We start from the raw sequence: 22228 nt of genomic DNA, 5'->3' as shown, positions 1-22228 counted from the left end.
TATATGTGTTAAGGATATTCCTTCCCATGATTTCCAATCCTATATTGTTCCAACCTGGGCAACATGGTGAAACCCTGTCTCTACAAAAAAAAAAATAATAATAATAAGATGAAAATCAACCAGGCAAGGTGGTGCAAGCCTTAATACCAGCTACTTGGGAGGCTGAGGTGGGAGGATGGCTTGAGCCAGGAAAGCAGGGGTTGCAGTAAGCCAAGATCACGCCACTGCACTCCAGTCTGTGCAACACAGCCAGACCCTGTCTCAAAAAAAAAAAAAGTTCCCTGTAGTAAACATTATGCTTTGTTTCACTGCTAGCTACTCAGCACAGGCCTCTACCATAAACAAGCTGAAACAAAGTAGCCTAAAAGTATTATACCATAACAACTTCTCAGGCAACATTTTCATGGGAAGTGATCCAAAAAAGCTTAGAGGGTGATGGTGGGATGAAAAAAGAAATCATGGCCTTTGTATCCATATAGTTTAGAATGAGATCTGGGTTCTCAAAATACTATGAAATCATGACGAGGAAGAGAACTGTTTGTATGCTAAACTTAAGATGCAACATCAGCTCTTCAATTCAGCCCAATTTCCCCCAAACTGATGGTTGCAAGGCAAGGGCAGCTCGCTCCTTCGCTGGCAAGGTAGGACACTTGTTTCCTAATAAAATGTAACTTTTAAAACGTTTTATTTCTTTGAAAAATGAATATGGGATGTAGTAAAAACTTAGATTTTACCAATGTCTTTCCTCAGATGTCTCATTTCCCCTAATTGTCAATCAGTAATATTGTTTACAAATAAGAATACCCAGGCAAAACCACACTGGAACTTAGGTCTTCGAACACTTGGTCCAGGGATTGGTCTACAGCTTTAGTTTTACTATGTAACACTGAAACAAAAAATAAGCCATTACTTTATAATTATGTAAGGCTAAGAATTAGTAATTTTTTCTAAATTCTACCCTAAAAAACCATTATGCAAACTGATAGTTATTTAATATCTTTAACATACTTAAAATTGTAAACAATGTAAAAACACAGAAACATTGTATCTATTTCTCTTTTTTTTTTTTTTTTTTTTGAGACAGAGTCTTGCTGTCGCCCAGGCTGGAGTGCAATGGCGCGATCTCGGCTCACTGCAGGCTCTGACCCCCGGGGTTCACGCCATTCTCCTGCCTCAGCCTCCCGAGTAGCTGGGACTACAGGCGCCCGCCACTTCGCCCGGCTAATTTTTTGTATTTTTAGTAGAGACGGGGTTTCACTGTGTTAGCCAGGATGGTCTCGATCTCCTGACCTCGTGATCCGCCCTCCTCGGCCTCCCAAAGTGCTGGGATTACAGGCATGAGCCACCGCGCCCGGCCCTATTTCTCTTTAATTAAATCTATCTCCTACTTAAATGGGATGTATGAAGATTTCTTCTTCCAAGTAATCAATATTTCATATCTTTGTTTAGTGCCTTTAAATAATAAATATCAGCATTACTTTTAAAATGGTTTTATTTTATGTACAAATAATGAACATATGTTGTACTCATAAATTCTACTTTCCAAAAATAGGAGCTTTTTAAAAGAAAACCACATAATAACTTTTAAAAGGCACTGGGATTCCTCTGCTTCTAGATCACTGCTGGGCTAGAAAAATAAAGTTTGTTCTATCAGGAATCACAAGTTAGAACTGAGTATTCTCCAAAGTGGAAATTCTGGAGTGTGGTGTCACTCCAGGCAAAGATTATTCAGTTCTCATCCCCAGCATCCACAACTACCTATCAGAAGGGTTAAACCAGGCCAAAACAGTCCAGCATAATTATGCTTCATCAAACAATGTCATTATGCTCTTCTAAGACGCAAATAAACCAAAACAGGAAATACTAAAATAAAAATAGTATCTGACAGTGCCATATAAATTGTTAGTTCCTTTTTATATCCCCCCCTTCTATAACATCAACAAAGGGAATATTTTACGGCAAAAAATATTTTATTTTATACATCACTAGCCATGAATTTTTGCCATTAGTTACTATACAAATGCTGCCTAGTGCCATTATCCAAATGGCATAACCATTTTACATCCACAATTCTATAGTTGTAAATCGAATTTTCATTATTTAAGCATATCTATCAGTGAAGATTTAACACTGAGATGCAATCTAACATCCGTAATATCTGATGTTATGTACATGGCAACATAGGAAAGATGTATTTTAATCGCTTTTCATTTAAGTGACCTTATGTAAAAAATAAAATAATTTAGCAGTTCCAAGTCTCCAAAGGGCATTTTCAAATGTACATAAAAGAAATGGTTACAGAGATTTTTAAGCAGCATCTTCCATGTCCACATCCTCTTGTAACTGCTGTACCATTTTCTCTTCCAACTGCTTGCCTTTGCCTTTAATAAAAATAAGTAAAAAATAAACAACTTAATTCAATGTGACCTTACAGAATTCACATCAACACTTTATAATGGATCTTGCATGTTTTCAATTAATATTAGCCATTCCTAAAAAATTTAATAATAGCTAAGCATAGGTCTTATGATAGGCCATGCATCAAAAAAACATTCTACATACATTTGCTCATTTCACCCTCAGAACAACCCCCATTTTAAATATGAGAAAACTGAGGCTCAAAGACAGATTAACTTGCGGAAGGTCACTCAGCTAGAAAGTCTTGTAAGTCAAAGCATTGGCACGTGAACCCCAGCCATCTGGATCCAAGATGTCTGCTCTTAACACTGTTCTATCTACCTCAAAGAGGATTACCTAAAAAATTAGATAACAATGGTTCATTTCTGATGCTTTTTGACTATCAGTTTGTTATCATGTATATGAGAAACAAATGCTCCAGAATTTTGTCTATTTTGTTTTAATAAAATTTGGTACAAAAATAATACAAGTAGATTTACATAATTGTACTCAACATGTGATTACAGAATTTGACCTTTACTAAGATTTCCTTCCCTTTAAGTGATCTACATAAGTAAATTGCATAAGAGGCTGTACTGGTGTTAGCTGAGCAAAACAAACAGTAGTCCAAATTTTAGTATCAGAATCATCTGGAATGTTACTGAACAGTGGCCCAGACTCAAAGAGCCTGGGCCTATGTATTTATACTAAGTTCCCCAAGTTGGTAATTCTGATACCAACCAAAGTTTGAGAACCACTAATAAAAAATATTGTCCTTTAATCAATACAAGTGCAAGACAAAAATCATCTACAAAATTATTACTCAAATCATTTTGAATAACTTGGGGAATATGGAATATAGAATTCAATGAAGGGAAAAAAGAAACACCATATAAATAGATTGACTGCAACTGAGAAATACACTGAATAAATTACATTTTTATAGACCAAATCATATCATAAATTTACTATGAAAGACAATATTTAAAGGAAAAAATACCCAAAGTTAGTTGGTACCCAAATACACAGACCACAAAAATCTAGATTTTTTATTTTTCTTCCTAAAGCAGAAAACTCCTGTGCAATGTGGTACTCACCTGCAAGAGGGGCTCGGATAAGATGGATGTTTTGCTTGACTTCTTTGATATCCTGAACTTTCTGTAGCTCTTTATTTTTCTTCAATCTACAACAAAACACATTAAAGACAAAATTTCAGTTACTAACACTGCCTTAAGAGGCATCAATTCACAATACAGCTTCTAAATTCTGTTACTTAAGTTAGCCCCACAGATGGGGAATGGAAACCTGATGGCTGCCCTTCTGTTCTCTCCCCTTTCTTCTCCCCACAACGCCCCCCATCCAGCAGGAGCATCAACACCAAGTGAACAAAGAGCCTCTCAGTTCTCTCACATTATTCCCACATGGCAAGTGGTGAACTTAACCTAAAAGAGATGTATACCTTACATTTATTCCCAAATCTAAGGTAAGGTCACCTGTTAAGCCCTCACAAATGTACATTTTCTTCCCTAACAACTCAAACTCAAAGTGGTTGTTTAGTTCGTAATTAGCTCAAAATAGGATTCCTACCCTACGACACTTGTTCATTCATTCATTCTTTGTCCCTAGACTGGCACAAAATGGGAGCTCAATATATATTTGCTGAGTAAATGAAGGATGTGATTCATGAAAAGAAGTAGTGCTCTACTACATAAAACAACCTTTAACTGTTACAGTGCCTATATCTTTTCTCCTCAAATAGATAAGTCTCTGTTATATAATTTTTAAAAAACCATTGGGTAATTACAAGAGCACAAAACACATGATATTCAATAGAAATGCCAACAGACTAGTTCTCAAACATTTTTCTGAAATGCTTTAAAATTTTTAAGCCAGAAACCTGCTGGCACGTGCTTCTTTTCCATGACATATTCCATAGCAATTAATTTAAAAGCTAATGGTCCTGCTCTGAAAAAAAAATAGCTGATTCCAAGCTGGGGAAGAGGAAACATCTTGTTAGCTATAAAACATGAATGCACTCAAAGAACGAGGAGAATTGTCAAAATGACATGATAGTCTGCCTGAAGGAACTCCCACAGGCCAAACTTGGGCCACTTAGAACATCAAAATAAATAATGACAATAAAGAATTATAACCCAATGTATACCATAAGAATCCATGAATACACAGATGTAATATGAATAAAGGAATGAATCTTGAAATTGATGGAAAAGGGAAAGCTCTTACGTGAGAAAGTCAACTAAAAAATGTAGAAGAAACGATGGAATTAGAAAAACCACCATTTGGCAACAATCCCAACAATAGTAATAACTGATTCAGGCAAGACTCTAATGAAAACCAAAACCAGTAGGTACAAGTTTGAGGAGTAATAGGCTCTTTATTGAATCTCTATGTATCTCCCCCAAGATACATACTGATTATAAGGAAGACAAAATAGTAAGAAACCTGACAGACATCACCTTAATCAAGTGATCAAAGTTAACATCACCAGCAAGGTGACACCATCTGCTTCCTGATATGATGCATGAGAAGGATACGCCATCATTTCTGTGACATCCCTGCCAAAGGTGCCTACCCAAAATCTAATGAGGAAGATATCAGACAAACCCAAATTGAAGAACATTCTATACAATAACTTGACCTATATTCTTCAAAACTATCAGTGTCATGTAAAATAAAGAAAGATGAGAAACTGTCCAGGTTAAAGGAGCCTGAAGAAATATGAAGGACTTTGTGTTGCTATGGACGTAATCAGAATAACTGGTGAGGTCTAAACAAGGTTTATAGATTATATAACAGTATTACATCAACGTTAATTTTCTGACTGATAAGACAACCACACTGTGCTCATTTAAGAGAATATTCTTATTTTTAGGTTACATACACTGAAGTATACTTAGAAGGAAAAGCATATGTCAATACACTGTGACAAGGATAAAGTAAATGTAAAATGCTAGCAGAATATACAACAGTTCTTCATATTATTCCTGGAAGTTTCTGGTAAGTCTGAAGTTATGTCAAAATTAAAAATTAAAAAAATACTAATGCCTCTAAATATCTACTAGTAATTATTTCCCAAAAGTTACTCTATACAAATATTCATACCTGTTCATTATAAATTTAGCTTGGCGTTTCTGTTTGATCTCTTCAACTCTCTTCATTGCATCAACTACAAAAAAGTTCGTAAGAGTTAGCAAATGTATGCACATTCAAGCAGTATGATCAACAACTGCATTAACAAACACCTCTTTATTATTCTGATTTAGAAATGAATTTACATGAAAAAAGTCATTACAAAAACAATCCCTACTCAAAAAGCTGAAGAAGGTATATACTCATGGCCATCATGACTTTCAACATTCTCTTTCACAAGTATCATTTCTCTAATTTTTATTTGACAAAAGTCTCTATTGCTGTTAAATTTTCCTTCCACTTTAAACCAATCCAATGCTTTTCAAATTTTACTATAAAGAGAATTGGGACTATTGACAACTAATCTCATTCTTAACTTGTAATTTCCATGAATAAAGACAGCATCTTTCTGGTTATGAACACTTAAAGTGCCTGGGTTATGGTCAGCACATGATACTGGCAGAATGATCCAATCAGTCAATACTAATAAGTTCTCGATCACAAAAATCCAACTGTTTTAGAAAATGTCTACAGGAGCATTGGCTAAAAGGGAGCTGAGTCCAACTATGCTCTAAAATCTCTATCAGTACTACTCTATGAAAGACAAACCACATATGAAATTTTAAATTTTCTAGTAGCCATATTTTTTAAAGTAAAAAGGAACAGGTGGAAATTTAATGATACATTTCATTAAACCTAAATTTCCAAAATACTGTCATTCAACATGCAATCTATATAAAATTATTAGTGAAATATTTTATTCCTGTTTTCATATTAAGTCTTCAAAATCCAGCATTCATTTCACATTTACAGCACAATGCAATTTAGACTAGCCACATTTCAAGTGCTCGGTAGCTCAGACACCACAACTTCTGATCTAGCTCTTTAAAGATCTAAATAATAATAAGATATTTATATAGTCTTAAAGTATCTTGAAAAATATACTTATTAATCAAAAAGAGTAAAACAGTAACTCTTCAGTGGAAAAACCTGGCAGACACCACCTTAACCAAATGATCAAAGTTAACACAGCTAGTAATGGAACTAATGGACAGCTTGTGTCTCCTGACAAAACACACTGAAAAAACTCAGCACCAAATCGCTGGTGCTCTTGCCAAATGTGCATTATCCAAACTTAATCTGAAGGAAACATCAAACAATCCAGTTAAGAAATTTTATACCAAACGCCTGGCCCATATTCTTCTAAACTGTCAATATCATGAAATATAAAGACAAACTCAGGAAATGTTCCAGATTAAAAGAGATTAAAGAGACACGACATGTACTATTCTTACAAATTTTGCTATAAAGGATATTACTGGGACAACTGGAGAACTATGAATAGGTCTAAGATTAGATAATAATATTCTATCAATGTTAATTTCTTGATTTTAATAATTGCAGTATGGTTATGTGAGAGAATGCTCTTATTTCTGGAAATACATATTAAACTAGGGATCAAGAAGCATTATGTATGCTTAAACAGTTCAGAAAAATATACAATAAAGGGAGAAAGGGAGAAAGAAGAGAGAGAAAAAGAAAAAATTAATTTAACAAAATGTTAACATTCAGAGAGTCTGGATGAAGGATTCAGAGAACTCTACTCCTGCAACTTTTCTGTAATCTGAAATTAGGTCAAAATAAAAACTTTTAAAAAAATGTAGTCTGGGACCAGTAACAGTGGCATCCTTTGGGAACTTGTTAGAAATGAAGGATTTCAGGCCCCACACAAACCTACTATATCTGAATCTACATTTTAACAAAAACCACCAGGACAATCTTTGAGACCTCTAGTATTAAAGCAACGTTTGTATAAATAATTCTAAGGAACTGTCAACTATAAATCTGCATATGCTGTAGCTCAGAATTAATAATATGGGGGATATGTAACTTTCTTTGTCTTTCAGCAAAAATAAGGACAAGTTCTAGTACTCAAAAGCATTTCCACACTTTAAACTTATTTAGAAGGGAAATAAACACAAGCAGCAGGAAAATCCTTTCCAAAAAACAATATACTGCATTTCCAAATATTCCAGAAGATTGAAATATTTTGAACCTAAGAAGCATCTGACTGTACAGTTCACAACTGCAAAGATATGGAATCAACCTAAGTGCCCATGACCAACAAGTGGGTAGAGAAAATGTGGTATTTATACATGATGGAATAGTACTCACCCAAAAAAAAGGAATGAAATAATGTCTTTTGCAGCAACTTGGATGGAATTGGAGGCCATCATTCTAAATGAAGTAACCCAGGAATAGAAAAGCTAATACTGTATGTTCTCACTTCTAAGTGGGGGCTAAGCTATGGGCACGCAAAGGCATACAGAGTGGTATAATGGACTATGGGGACTCAGAAGGGGGAATGGGGTGGGGTAAGGGCTAAAAAGTATAATTGGGTACAATGTACACTACTCAGGTGATGGATGCACTAAAATCTCAGATTCTGCCAATCTACAATTAATCCATGTAACCAAAAAAACCACTTTTATCCCAAAAGCTATTAAGATTAAAAAAAAGTTCAACAAAAATATGCAAAAAGTTAAAATAAAATAAAAAAAAAAATCTGACAGACATTAAAAATTCACCTGCAACACAGACAGCCATGAGGGATAAAGTGCAAACTATTTTTCCTGCTATTTTTGAAATTCTAACATACTACTGTTTCTACAGACATCAGCACCTTAACAAAGGTTGTTCAATCCATATCCTCACACAATTTGATAATGTAAGCAATGAATATACAATCTTGTCAACAGATTAGTTTATAGACAAAATGATATTGAAATATGAGGGGTGTGGAGAATCAATGAATCTCTTAGAATAATAATATATTTTTCTGGAACACTACTGAAAACAACTTTTATTAATTGTGTAAAACCCAGGAAACAATCTTAAATTCCAAAGACTCTCATACTATATACCTAGCACTCATACTGTACACTTAGCAGATCTCCTTAGAAAAATCTATTTTTAGGATCCCAGTAAAAAGGAAAGCAGAATCAGTGCAGGAAAAAAAAAAAATCAATAGAGCACTGCTTCTTACAGAATTTACAGATGTATAAATGAGGGGGGCAAGAGAATGAGACTCTGTAATAAAACCTAACAGAAACAATAAAATAGGAGTACTCAGTAAATGCACCTAGAGGGCAGAGACTGTGTGTGACCTGTTCATCTTTGTATGCCACAGGCAGTGCTTAATAAATGTGCACTGAATTAAAATAAATTAAGAACTGCAGAGAACATTACCATTACAGTATGTGAAGTCATACAGAACACTGCAGTATTTCTCTCGAGCAATGTAAATAACATGACACCAGCCTGGAGGACCATGGAACTGATTATACACCTATCGCTAAAATTGGATATGAACCTCATTTCAACAACAACCTAAATACCCACTAAGTAAAAGTAGTTACAAAATATGTAAAAATGATCTGGAGCTGCTGTCTTCAAGTAGTAACAACAACAACAACAACAAAGGTCAAAACGAAATAAAAATGAAGGAAGTCCAGAAATGCTTCAGGACTGGCGGAGTGCGGTGGCTCACGCCTGTAATCCCAGCACTTTGGGAGGCCAAGGCGGGTGGATTGCCTGAGCTCAGAAGTTCACCACCAGCCTGGGCAACGTGGTGAAACCCCGTCTCTACTAAAATACAAAAAAAAACTAGCCGGGCGTGGCGGTGTGCGCCTGTAGTCCCAGCTACTCGGGAGGCTGAGGCAGGAAAATTGCTTGAACCCGGGAGGCAGAGATTGCAGTGAGCCGAGATCACGCCACTGCACTCCAGCCTGGGTGACAGAGCGAGACTCCGTCTCAAAAAAAAAAAAAAAAAAAAGAAATGCTTCAGGAGTTTCCAATAATGTCCTTGATAAGGGTGCCTTTTGAAATCAATTTAAGAATCCTATAAGTTAATCTCTTCAGAAATCCTTGAGTTCGAGTGTTATTTCCTTACCAAATAAGCCCAATAAAAATCAACTGCTTTTCAGAAATTAACTCTTCCTCTAATTATAAAGCAGAAGGAAAAGACCTTATTTTTTAAAAAGGGGGTGGGGAAAGAGTACAATAATTAGGGCTAAGTATAGAAAAGGCAATTCCAAATCTAAACTCCAATTTCTCCACATGGTCCAGGGTAAACAAAGCTTTAGAACAAGCTTGACCAACCCACAGCCCAACATAAATTCATAAACTTTCTTAAAACATAAAGAGATTTTTTTGCAATTTTTTTTTCCCGTAGCACATCAGCTATCATTAGTGTTAGTATTTTATGTGTGCCCCAAGACAATTCTTCTTCCAATGTGGCCCAGGGAAGCCAAAGATTGGATGCCCCTGGTTTAGAAGGTGTAAATACTACTACAAAGGTCCACAAATTTTCAATTCTTCCCCTGAAGTCTCGTGACTGACTGGAGTACAGAAAGGGATCCCCTGCCTACGATCCATTAGGAGAGTAATAAAGTTTGTGGAATTCTAAGCCTTACAGACTCTGGTTAACAAACCACATCATTCCCACACCCAATACTAGAAATGGCTACAGGCTGCACAGAGGTAGCCATGGGAAGAAAAGAACGCAGTGCCGGTGTCGGGCGTGGTGGCTCATGCCTGTAATGCAACACTTTGGGAGGCCAAGGCGGGCGGATCACCCGAGGTCAGGAGTTCAAGGCCACCCTGGACAACGTGGTGAAATCCCATCTCTACTAAAAATACAAAAATTAGCCAGGTGTGGCGGCATGCACCTGTAATCCCAGCTACCCAGGAAGCTGAGGCAGGAGAACTGCTTGAACCTGGAAGGTAGCAATTGCAGTGAGCCAAGATCGTGCCACCGCACTCCAGCCAGGGGGACAGAGCAAGACCTTCCGTCTCAAAAAAAAAAGGCAAGGCCAAGGGTCCCAAACATCCAAACATACATAAATGTGGTAGAATCTACAAGCTAGCTTAAGGGATTAGCTTGTTCTACATATGGGACTTTTTTCATTAAAGTCTCTGCCTACTTCAGGGGAAAAAAAAAAAAAAAACAAGAACTAGATATATTGCTTTTAATTTCAGAAGATTATAACTTCATTTTTTACCTAAGTCAAACACTTAGAAATTCTCTCAGAACATTTATAATGATGACCTTAAGCACTACACTTTTTAATTTTAAAGAAGCACTGAATTTTATAAGGTATACAGAATACAAGTTTATATCCTAAACTATATGGTCTAAACATGTAAAGTGTGTTAGGTTTTGTGTGTATTTTAACTGTCCCACACTCACCCTAAAACAGTATTTTCCATCTTTATTTTTTCCAGCCATTTGTAGTTTTTACACCTCTGTGTGGGCACTTCAAGTAGTATCAGTTAATAATTATATTATTTTAAAATGAACACACCAGCCAATTGTAAAAAAAAATTGATGAAAGATACGATTACAACAGAACCATTAAAATGAGGATAAAATAATAAAAGCCAAGCAATGATAAATGGAAAATTCAATATTTAAACAACAAACTGACAAAGTTATAGTATTATCCCAAACCAGCCTCTCCTCAAAATTACTGGTATTTCTTTGTAACTTACTAGTTTTATTCCATAGCTCTCGCTGGTATTTGATAGGTTCATTTCTACGTTTTTCAAATTCAAATGAATTATCCTGTAAAAGGAGACAGAGGAGATAAAAATAAGGTTTTAAGAAAAATAGAAAGGAAACATTTCTTAAAACGTCTTCCTTTTCATAAGTGTTCTGAGTGAACATACATCAAGATTCACCCCTCAGGGTGATCTCAGAGAATATAGGTTTTCAAACTTTTTCTCCTTTACACACCTCCCTACTGAAAACAGCTCTTTATATACCGGAGATTCTCAAAGAGAGAGGAGGAGACAGTAACACCCCCATCCCTCAGAATGGCATATAACAATTATCAGGATTACAAACTGAAAAACCTTCCCAATTTCCCATTCCCAGATAAGATTCAATGCCAGAAAACTTTGAATTACGTTGAACCATATGAAATTGCCATTTTTCACAGATCAAAAAAGTCAACATCAAGAATTCCATGTCCTTCCTGTAGGAGATAGAAAAAAAGAGAGAGAAAATTTCATATGGTTCAACCTAAATATCTGTTACAGCAAAAAGGTATGAAAACTATACATCATCTTCAAATAAATGAGGTGCTACTCTGCAGAATATAAGTCAGGCCCTACACTTCTTCGGATTCCCTGCAAACATGGTTGCCACTGCTAGTGGCTGGTATTTTTATAGTTAATGATCCTTTTAATCTTAAAACACACAAAAAAATTTTAGAAAAGCTACAGGTATTTCTTGGTTTTCAAATCTATCTGACAGGCATATAAAACAGCACTACCTCTGGATTTAGCTACTATTTCTTTTATATATACACACCTTTATTCAGATCATAATAACCTCAGCCACAAGGTAAATGGTAATCAGTAAATGACTGTGACTGGCAGTGTTTCCTCAGGCAGTTGCTATGCTGCTTCTCGTCCAGAATGAAAATTATTTTTGTGACAGTAATTATGATGTGGCCTTGCATCTGGTCAAACAATACTCTTTACATTCATTGCAAAGCTCTGGTATTAAGGAGACCAGGAAAGGGCTTCATGGAAAATGCTCATAGATACTGCCTTTTAGCAATAAAAAGGTGGGAAAGGGGTCATAGGTTTGGTGGGTAAAGGAGGCCATGGACGGAGGCGACAGTTTAAAAGATCCTCTTCCCTCAAAGGTGGCCTGTACTGCATTTTCATCTCCTTCCTTTGCAGGGACTGAACGTGGACAGCTTCAAAATATCCTTTATCAATTCAATATAACAATATAATGATGGAGGCTCATTAAATCCTCTTTCCCCCGACTTCTCTCTAGTCCTCCTCACACCAACACTACTAACTTCTCTGCTCTCAGATACAAAGTCCTGCCAAGGAAATCCAGAAACTGATAAATGAGTCTATTATAAACTTCACCTGAGCCTTGACTGCTGTTCAGAAATCCTTTATCTCTTAACTTCATCTCAAAATCTTTCAGTAGCAATTCCCAACTTCATCCAAAGCCATTTAACTGATTTTCCTCTGTCTGCAAGAGCTAAAAATAGTAGCTCCACAGAATTACAGTTTTAAGGATCATGTGAGAATGAGATTATTTCCACAGCCAAATACAAATAAGGCACTTATTAATCATGTTATAGGAGGCCTTGTTATGACTGATTAAATGACATACACCCTTCAAATACTAAAACTGTGAAACGTGTAAAAACTACATTGATAGCTAACCGTACTCACCACTGTAAGCTCTTTACCAGCTGCTTTCCGGAATGCTTTGGTCCACCTAACTTTGCGAGGATTGCGCTTCTTTTTAAAGTTTTTATGACATTTAGATTTGCAAAATCTGAACACCTACAAGAAAAGTTAAAATATTGAGAAGTCAACATTAAAAACTTTTCTATCATAAGATGTTACCCCTGCTAGACAAAAAATACTTTCCCTTCTACTTAAACTGCCATTTAGAAATGTGTAAGATGTATCAGATTAAATGGAAACAACTATTTTTTGACTATCAAACATCATCGCAACCAAAGGCTAAGGGCCTTGAAAATATTATTTTAAATTACTAATCATTTGTATAGAATAACAGTAAAATTATTTCAAATAAACGGAACAGTTTTAAGTAAAGTCATTTATTTAAGTCCTTTCTTAATTCAGGATAATTTTCAAAATTCACTGTCTCTATACCTCAATGGGGATAAAAGTTTCAAACAACCATTCTGAAATCTCCTTTGAGTCTTTCCATCTTCCTTGTTGAAAGCACAAAATAATTTCAAAAGCAACTAAAACTGGTGATACAATAGATTCGTTTTTGACTTATTCATAGATCTGCTAGCAAGATTCTTTACTACTTTAACTCTCCACCTTCATCCTAAAAGATTTAATCCTTTAATAGTGCTAACTTACAACTTGATGACGCTTCAACATGTTCCTGAAATGGCTTATTAGGACTCATTTTATAAATCTAACAGTATTATTTTGTTACTTTGTAATGCCTTAAAACACACTGCAATTTGTGTATGCCCTGGAGGAAATGAGAAGAGAAAAAGTAATTATTGGGGGTTTGTGGATCTTGGTAAAGAAAATTAAGTTGAGGCCGGGCGTGGTGGTGGGCGCCTGTAGTCCCAGCTACTCGGAGAGGCTGAGGCAGGAGAATGGCGTGAACCCAGGAGGCGGAGCTTGCAGTGAGCCGAGATCGCGCCACTGCACTCCAGCCTGGGTGACAGAGCGAGACTCCCTCTCAAAAAAAAAAAAAAAAGAAAATTAAGTTGAATTATCATACCTAAAAGGTACGACAGATAAACAGGTCAAAATAAACAGTACAAACACTTCAAACTAAATAAGCCTGTGTATGTATCACAAATCATAATACTTTTCACCTTTTATATATGTTGCCCTATGGGGAACTTCAAGTAGGTCACTACACACAGTAGGACAGTTTTCTTAGAAACTGTTGCTATTAGTTTAATCTGATCCAAGCCCATACCTCCTACAGAGCCTTCTCCTAAGAGACTAGAGTGAAAGCATGTCTATATCCTTGAGTTAATTTCAAATAGACTAGAAAATGTAAGAACTACTAGTCTCCTGGAGTAGCTTACTGTGAAATCATAAATAAAAAATGAATATATGAAAATCATTGTGAAATGAATTATATTTCATTTGAGTATTTGCAGCTCAAAATACTATTACTTTTTTAAGCAAAAGCCTCCCACATTTAATATCTACTAGATAACCCTTAGGCAAATTCCTTTTTCTACTGTTTATCTAATGGGAGGACTAAACTTGTTTTGGCTCCTCTCAATTCCAAATAGACCCAGGGAGGAATCTACTTGGTTCCTTATCTAATAGGTATTACCTGAAAGGCACAATGAAGGATCTAAAGAGACCTGGAACCAGAGGAGGTGCAAAGGGGATTCAATCAGCAAATAAAGAGCATCTATGTGCCTGATGTTGTACTAGTGCTAAGGATACAAGAACAATTAAAATTTGGTACTCTACCTTGAGAAGCTTAGTCTAGCAATGTGATAATCTCACTTTGCGATCAAGAAAGATCAAGATCTGACTAGGATATAAACAATGGGATAGACGGGCACGGTGGCTCAAGCCTGTAATCCCAGCACTTTGGGAGGCCGAGGCGGGCGGATGACAAGGTCAGGAGATCGAGACCATCCTGGGTAACACGGTGAAACCCCGTCTCTACTAAAAATACAAAAAATTAGCCGGGCGTGGTGGCGGCGCCTGTAGTCCCAGCTACTCGGAGCGGCTGAGGCAGGAGAATGGCGTGAACCCGGGAGGCGGAGCTTGCAGTGAGCCGAGATTGCGCCACTGCACTCCAGCCTGGGGGACAGAGAAAGACTCCGTCTCAAAAAAAAAACAAAAACAAAAACAAAACAAACAAACAAAAAATACAATGGGATAAAGCTATAATCATGTATAATGTAATACGTAAACACATACGAGAAAGTGGTTAAATCTGTGGTGGGGTAAGAGGTGGATGGCTTATGTGTCAGGCAAAGCTTTATGATTTCAAGTTTCTCTTTTTAGTCCCCTAAATGCTAACATGCTAACAAATGATCCCCCATACCTTGGACTCAAAGTTCTTCAAACCTTTCTTATTCCACTAATTCAACATTTATTAAGCCCTCATTAAGACTGTATTTTCCCTGTTTGCAAACTATGTGCAAATATGGAGAATCAGCATTAATTCTACCCTTATCCCATTTATGCCTAAGAAGAGTAAAAGGTGAAGTTTCTATTAAAAACAGTCTCAGAAGCTAAGAGAATGAAGGCAGAAAGACTGGTTAAAGCCTGGGAAACATAGCAGGCCCCTGTCTCTACACAGACACACACACACACACACACACACAATGTTAATCTCCCCGTCTCTACAAAAATTTTTTTTAATGTTGGGCATGGTGGTGCACACCTGTAGTCCCAGCTACTCAGGATGCTGAGGAGGGAGGACTGCTTAAGCCCAGGAGACTGAGGCTGCAGAGAGCCATGATCACACCACTGCACTCCAGCCTAGGCAATAGACAGTGAGACCCCGTCTCACAAAAAAGAAAAAAAGACTAGATAAGAGGCTATAAAAGTGGTAAGAGCCTAATCTGAACTAGGACAGGAAAGTAGAAAGAAGGCAAAGACACCACTATCTTTGCAGAGGCAGGATAGGTAAGACTTGATAACTAGATACAAAAGGTGAAAAGATTCAGATGACTCTCATGTTTCTAGCAAAACTATCCGGGCACTTAAGAGTGGTATTAAGTCACAGAGCTAAAAGATCTGAGGTACTAAGGAATTCTCTTTCAGTAGGCCCACTGTACCTACTGTTAGGTACATCCAATGGAAAATTCAGATTTGGAGATCAGGAGATTTAGGCTTGGAAATCAAGAACATAAAAAAAGATGAGATACTTGTTCTTTGTTAGTGCTTCGGGCCCTCTTTCATTTCCTCCAACAACTCTCTTCTGGATCCACTGGTGACTCCAAACCAACTCAACACTGTCCTTATTCTTCATCAACTTAACTTCCACTGTGTCTACCAAATCAATACCCAGGTCTTGACAGTTCTCACAATCTGCTGTTCTAATTCCAATATCCAGCCAACAAGCATCCTGGACGAAAATCACAAAATTGTAACGAGATCATGTATAAAACCATACTGCCTACTCTGAATTAGACCCCAACCTGGCAATCTTTTGGTTCATTTTTTATAAACTTCTTATCATGTTCCTGAGAGCAAGTATTCAAAATCTTCTAGGTTCTTTTACGTTATCAAACATAGCTTTGGTCCCTCACTTTCAGCTGAATCCCTTGGATCTATTTAATGAGGTCAATATCTTTGATCTGTTACAGAGATATAAGGTGATGAAGTCAGACTTGTAATTATTTAGCAGGTAAAATTCACCTTAATATACAGATTCTTAGACCCTCTTCCCCTCCCCCCAAAGATTCCAACTCAGTAGATGTGGTGAAAACCAGGAATCTGTAAACGCCCAGTAATTCAGAAGCAAACGTAAGAGATCAAATTCTGAGAAACAATGTGTTTCTCTGAGAAACAGAGGAACGGGATTCACTCTGTAATGACAAGACAAATTCATGTACCATTCAAAACGTCTTTCACAACTAGGACTCATATTTATTATTTACGTTTACAGACTTATTATACTGTAGCCCTACGCCCAAGGCGCTATCATCATTTACAATCCAGTCACTTCCCCAAACAAATGTATTTGCTCCGTTCTCTGCCTTTTCTCAAAATGTTCACTTTCCTTCCACTTAGAAGGCCCCCTCCGCTTTCTTCTGCAAAATTCAGGATCCAAGATAAATATCACCTCCATGCTGAGTCTTTCCGTACGGGACCCTCCCCAACTCACCTGCAGTAATGTAATACATAACTCTACCATTAAGCGATACGGAACACTTCCATCAACCTCTACACTTCAGTATGGACCTTAGTATAATGCCTGACAGGGTATACACTCAACAAAGTTTACTGGATTCAAGAACTTGGCCCACGTACATGAGTGGCCAAACAGTCCCCACAGACATCCAAGATTCCTGGTAGGCGCCAGCTGGGATCGCTCCTGAAGCTCCTCGCTGCCAACGCCACCCGGAAGACGGCCAAGGAGAAATTCCCGAAGCGGAACGTTGAGACCGGAGGCCCAGTTAAGCCACCCTCCCACGGGGAACAACGGGAGGAACCCGGGCCAAACACGGCAGACGCAGAAGCACCCGGCACCGAGCCGCCGCGCCCAGGAACCGCGGGAGCTAGGCTGAAGCAAGCACTGGTGTCGACCGCCTCACCTTGCAATCGTTGCGGACGAACATCATGCCATGTCCAGGATAGATGGGCCCCGAACAGAAATAACACTTCTCGATACGCATGTTGAACCCGCGTGGGACCCCACCAAACAAACGCCAAGCTTGAGAGGAAGTGACGCAACCCCGTCACCGGAAGTTACCTTCTTCCCCCTTCCCCGACCGGAAAAAGGCAAGCGTCGTTCGTTCTCGCGGGTTTGTTCGACCAGATGCGAGCACGACTGTGCCTCCGGCGGCCGTGTGGTCCAAAGCGCTGCCGTTTGACGCAGGCGCAGAGCTGCAGACTAGACCTGTTCGCTCTTACTGTGGGGAAATGTGGTTCTGCGCCACCTTGTGAACTTGCTCCCATAGCGCCTAGTTTTTTCTCTCTGTGTGTCGGCATTTATGCACGTATTGTGTGTCTTTGGTTTGTGCTTTGCCTCGGAGTGCTCTCGAGAGCACTCTCTTAACTCATTTGTTTACTGCCTGCCCTAGACCAGCCCTCGATTCTCGTCCCACAGTGATTTGCAGGGTGTAAGCGGCGAAGAACCTGCAATCTAGCGTTGCGTCGAACATTGCGGTGAAAACGGTTTAGTAGCTGATGCTCCAAGGACTTTACCAGCAATTTTTTTTAAATATAAAATCGTGTTATCCGCCTCCCCCCCATTTTAATCAATATACATATGTAGTAAACAAATATTTTCCCCGGAAACTACGACTCCCTCCCTAGACCTGCGGTCTTCCTCCCCAGGGGCGAAACAGTTCCATTTATTACCGGCCAGAGCTTTTCTGTGCATAGGCAAACATGTATATTTGTGCGTTGCCTGTCTCTACGTCCTCTTCTTTATAATACTAGTTAATATGCTATTTGCTCTTTTCTGCCTCTTGCTGTTACCTTGTCTCCCTTCATTGGAATGAGAGCTCCATGAGGGGCAGGGATTTCAGTTCGTTTGGTTTACAGCTACATCCCAGTATCTAGAATAGTCCCTGGCACATAATAGGCATTTGATGCATATTTTACTGTAAAAGGGTATTTAACATTCTTTTTCATATATATATGCCATTGTATGAAAGTATTTTAATTGGTCACTAATCGATGGGCATTCTTATCTTTTGGTATAATAAGTATCTTTATTGGTACGCTTTTTCAACAGAGGGTTTATGTAGAACTGCTGGATCAGAGGAGCTGGATGTAGATATATAGTTTTAAAATTTGGCAGATAATACTAAATTGCCTTCCAAAAGTTTTTACCAGTTAACACTCATCAACAAATAAGATGTCTGTTTCACTACACCGCTGTGAAAAGTGATCTTTGCCAACCTGAGATGAAAATTTATCTTATTTCAACTTGAATTTAATTACCAATGATATTAAGAATCTTTCACAATGTTTTTCAACTTTTTTCTGTGAATTGCCGGTTCAGGTCCTACGCAGTTTTCTATTCTTTCATTGATTTTCAACAGCACTTTACACGTTAAGGTTAATCCTTTGCCGACATGCATTTAGAAATTATTTCCCTATCAATGTTTTAAGCTTTGCTCGTGGTATTTTTCCATGGAGAAATATGTTGTTTGTATATTAAGATTTATCCAATTTTTTATGATTTTGGATTTGGTACTTTCCTTTAAACTGCACTTCTCACTCCAAAATTGTTTTTCAAAATGTTTTCTCTTATGTTTTGTAGTTTCAGTTTTTTGCATTTGAATTTTCAACTCGTCTGGAATTTAAGTATAAATGACATAGGACTCCAGTGTCTTTCCCTCAGTACTGTATGTTGATAAAGCATCCTTTCCCCCACTCACTCATAATGTCACATCTATGGCTCCATTTGTGGACTCGGTTCCATTGTTTTATTTGTTAATGTGCCACTGCCCAAATATTTATTGTCATTTTTTGAATAACTGGGTTTACCTCCTCTCCCTTTCTATTAGTTTTCATGCTGCTGATAAAGACATACCCTAGACTGGGCAATTTATACAGGAAAGAGGTTTAATGGACTCACAATTCCACATGGCTAGCGACACCTCACAATCACAGCAGAAGCCAAGGAGGAGCAAGTCACGTCTTACGTGGATGGCAGCAGGCAAAGAGAATGAAAACCAAATGAAAGGCGAAACCCCTTTAAAATAATCAGATCTCGTGAGACTTATGCACCATCATGAGAACAGTGTAGGGGAAACTGGCCCCATGATTCAATTATCTCCCACCAGGTCCCTCCCACAACACATAGGAATTATGGGAGCTATAATTCAAGATGAGATTTGGGTGGGGACACAGCCAAACCATATCACCCTTCCTTCCTTGTCCTTCTTATTCATTTTTTATCTGGCTATTCTTCAACATTTATCTTTTCATTTTAACTCTAGAATCAGTTTGTATAGTTATAATCTTCAAATACACACATTTTTCCTTTTATTGGATACTTTTTCTTGTCTAGTCATTCAACCAGTAATTCCAGAGTAATGTTAAATAACAAAGGCACATACCAGAAATTTTAGTAATAAACATCTGCCCAATACTTTATTGTTAACCAAGAAACGGAAAATTATTTTACTTTTCTTTATTCTTCCTCTCCTATCCTCCTCAACAATTATGGAAGAGCCTCACCAATCAGCAAACTTTACACAATTCCTTCCCAACTCTCAGTTTGTTCCTGCTACTTCACCAAGAAATTTTATACCCTTCCCATATACATGAACACCCAGGTTTACCCTCTTACCTTTGATGTCAGAGGCCACATCCTTTATCTGTGTTCTTAATTCCATACCTTAAGGCTTCATCTGATACTTTGTTCCCTTCAGTCTATGAACATATTCAGTGCTTCACTTTAGAATGAGTGCATGTATAGCCAGCCTTAGAAATTGTTCTTTTCTTTCCACCTATTTTAATGGAATAAAAGATTGAACTGAAATCTTGGAAATATGACTCCATTTATCCTTCTTAGGGTTTATGATTCCTAAATCTGAAGGTATTTGTGTTTTATCATTACTGGAAAATTCTCAGCTATTATCTTTTCATATAGTGCCTCTTCCTTCAGTTTCTCTAATTTCTCCTTATAGAATTCTTACTAGATATAAGTTGGAGCTTTTTTTCTTCCCTCTGTGTCTTTTAACCCCTCCAGGACTTTCTCCTTATCTCTGTCTGCTGAATTATGGGTAATTTCCTCTGACCTGCCTTCTAGAATTTTCTCTTCAACTCTGTCAAACCTGTCATTTAACCTCTAACCATTAAGTTTTGAATATCAATGGCTATATTTTTCATTGTTGGACGTTTTTGATTTTCTTTTTTTAATTCAAACCAGTCTGGTATCTTTAATATTGTCTTCTTTTCTGGATTTTTTAGTTCCTTTCATGTTTGTGATTATCTTAAACACTTTGACTTTATGGTCTCCTTCTGATAAGTATATTATTTGAGGTTCTTAAATGCCAAATCCTGCTGGCTGTTTGGTCTGCTGGCCCTTGCTAATGATTGGAGATAAGAATGAAGAAGAAATAGATTGTAATTTTTCATTGTAATCTCATCCATAGTAGGGTGTTTTTTGGCCTGTGCAGAAATGTTCCATCTGCAAACATTTTTGCTTTGCTTCCACCAAGTAATCCAGAACAAATCACTTCTTTAAAATGTTAATTTTTGTTAATTTCTTGATTGAACATACCCAGAAAAATTAGGTATTATACACTTTAACCTTAAACCTGTGTTCAAGCCGACTTGTGGTTGTAAATTTTCACAAGAGATTAAAGACATAGACTAGATCGGCCGGGCATGGTGGCTCACGCCTCTAATCCCAGCACTTTGGGAGGCCAAGGCGGGTGGATCACAAGATCAGGAGTTCAAGAGCAGCCTGGACAAGATGGTGAAACCCCATCTCTATTAAAAATACAAAAATTAGCCGAGTGTGGTGGTAGGTGCCTGTAATCCCAGCTACTCGGGAGGCTGAGGCAGAGAATTGCTTGAACCCGGGAGGCAGAGGTTGCAGTGAGCCGAGATCGCACCACTGCACTCCAGCCTGGGCAACAGAGTGAGACTCCATCTCAACAAGAAGAAAAAAAAAAACCATAGAGCAGTTCCTGGATTTCTGTGTGTTTGGGGACAGAGGGCTGCAGTTTCAGCACCCTATTCTCAACAGGCCCAAGGTTTTCTTTACTAATTCTTCGTAGCCATTATAACAAAGCATCCTGATTACCGATACTGGCAAAAACAAACCAAAAGCAAACCACAATCAGCATCAGGTTGTTTTAAGTTCCGTCTGTTGTCTGTTTTTAAGGGGAAGGAGGTGGTCTTAGGGCATTGCCCGTATTTTTTTGAGAAATCATCGGTACATTTTTTAAAAATATGTTCATACTTTATCTAGCATGATCTAAGTATCTTATAATGGAAGAGCTTATTAGTTATATAAATACCTATATTACCAATAACAGAAGAGCTGGAAATACCACCATAGAGATTTCCAATTTATAAAAATACCAAGTGAAACATGTCTTAGATAGATTGTTAGCCATCTTGACATCAACTTCAAAAGATCAGAAATTATTTCTCAGATTTCTTAATTTTTTTTTTTTTTTTTGAGACGAAGTCTTGCTGGAGTTCAGTGGCATGATCTCGGCTCATGCAACATCTGCCTCCCGGGTTCAAGCGATTCTCCTGCCTCCGCCTCCCCAGTAGCTGGGATTACAGGCATGAGCCACCACGCCCAGCTAATTTTGCATTTTTAGTAGAGACTGGCTTTTACCATGTTGGCCAGGCTGGTCTCCAACTCCTGATCTCAGGTGATCTACCCACCTCAGCTCCCAAAGTGCTGGGATTACAAGCGTGAGCCACCACACCTGGCCTAGATTTCTTGATTTCTTACAAT

The 22228-nt window shown here is 37.8% G+C and overlaps 1 protein-coding gene across 1 annotated transcript; it reads right to left on the bottom strand.

The window, feature by feature from the left end:
* Window positions 1–1474: 1474 nt before the first annotated feature.
* On the bottom strand, window positions 1475–17658 carry RSL24D1 (ribosomal L24 domain containing 1). The gene is made up of 6 exons (XM_055279203.2): window positions 17382–17658; window positions 12814–12927; window positions 11101–11173; window positions 5521–5584; window positions 3495–3580; window positions 1475–2381 (listed from the first exon to the last, which is right to left on the bottom strand). Exons 1-6 carry the CDS (start codon window positions 17460–17462, stop codon window positions 2308–2310), a joined length of 492 nt encoding a protein of 163 aa, XP_055135178.1. The 5' UTR covers window positions 17463–17658; the 3' UTR covers window positions 1475–2307.
* Window positions 17659–22228: the final 4570 nt, after the last annotated feature.

Source organism: Symphalangus syndactylus, chromosome 5 (assembly GCF_028878055.3).
Source record: "Symphalangus syndactylus isolate Jambi chromosome 5, NHGRI_mSymSyn1-v2.1_pri, whole genome shotgun sequence".
Classification (NCBI taxonomy): Eukaryota; Metazoa; Chordata; class Mammalia; order Primates; family Hylobatidae; genus Symphalangus; species Symphalangus syndactylus.
Note: the sequence above shows the minus strand (reverse complement) of the source record. Positions and strands in the feature narration are given on the sequence as shown.

What these genes read in the sequence shown, in the direction of transcription:
- RSL24D1 (XM_055279203.2), bottom strand. Translation starts at nt 17,462, where the DNA reads ATGCGTATCGAGAAGTGTTATTTCTGTTCGGGGCCCATCTATCCTGGA. An exon ending in CTGGTAAAGAGCTTACAGTG is followed by an intron (nt 11,174 to 12,813) that starts GTGAGTACGGTT and finishes CTCCTTTTACAG; the next exon opens with GATAATTCATTTGAATTTGA. An exon ending in TATCCGAGCCCCTCTTGCAG is followed by an intron (nt 2,382 to 3,494) that starts GTGAGTACCACA and finishes TTTTTATTAAAG; the next exon opens with GCAAAGGCAAGCAGTTGGAA.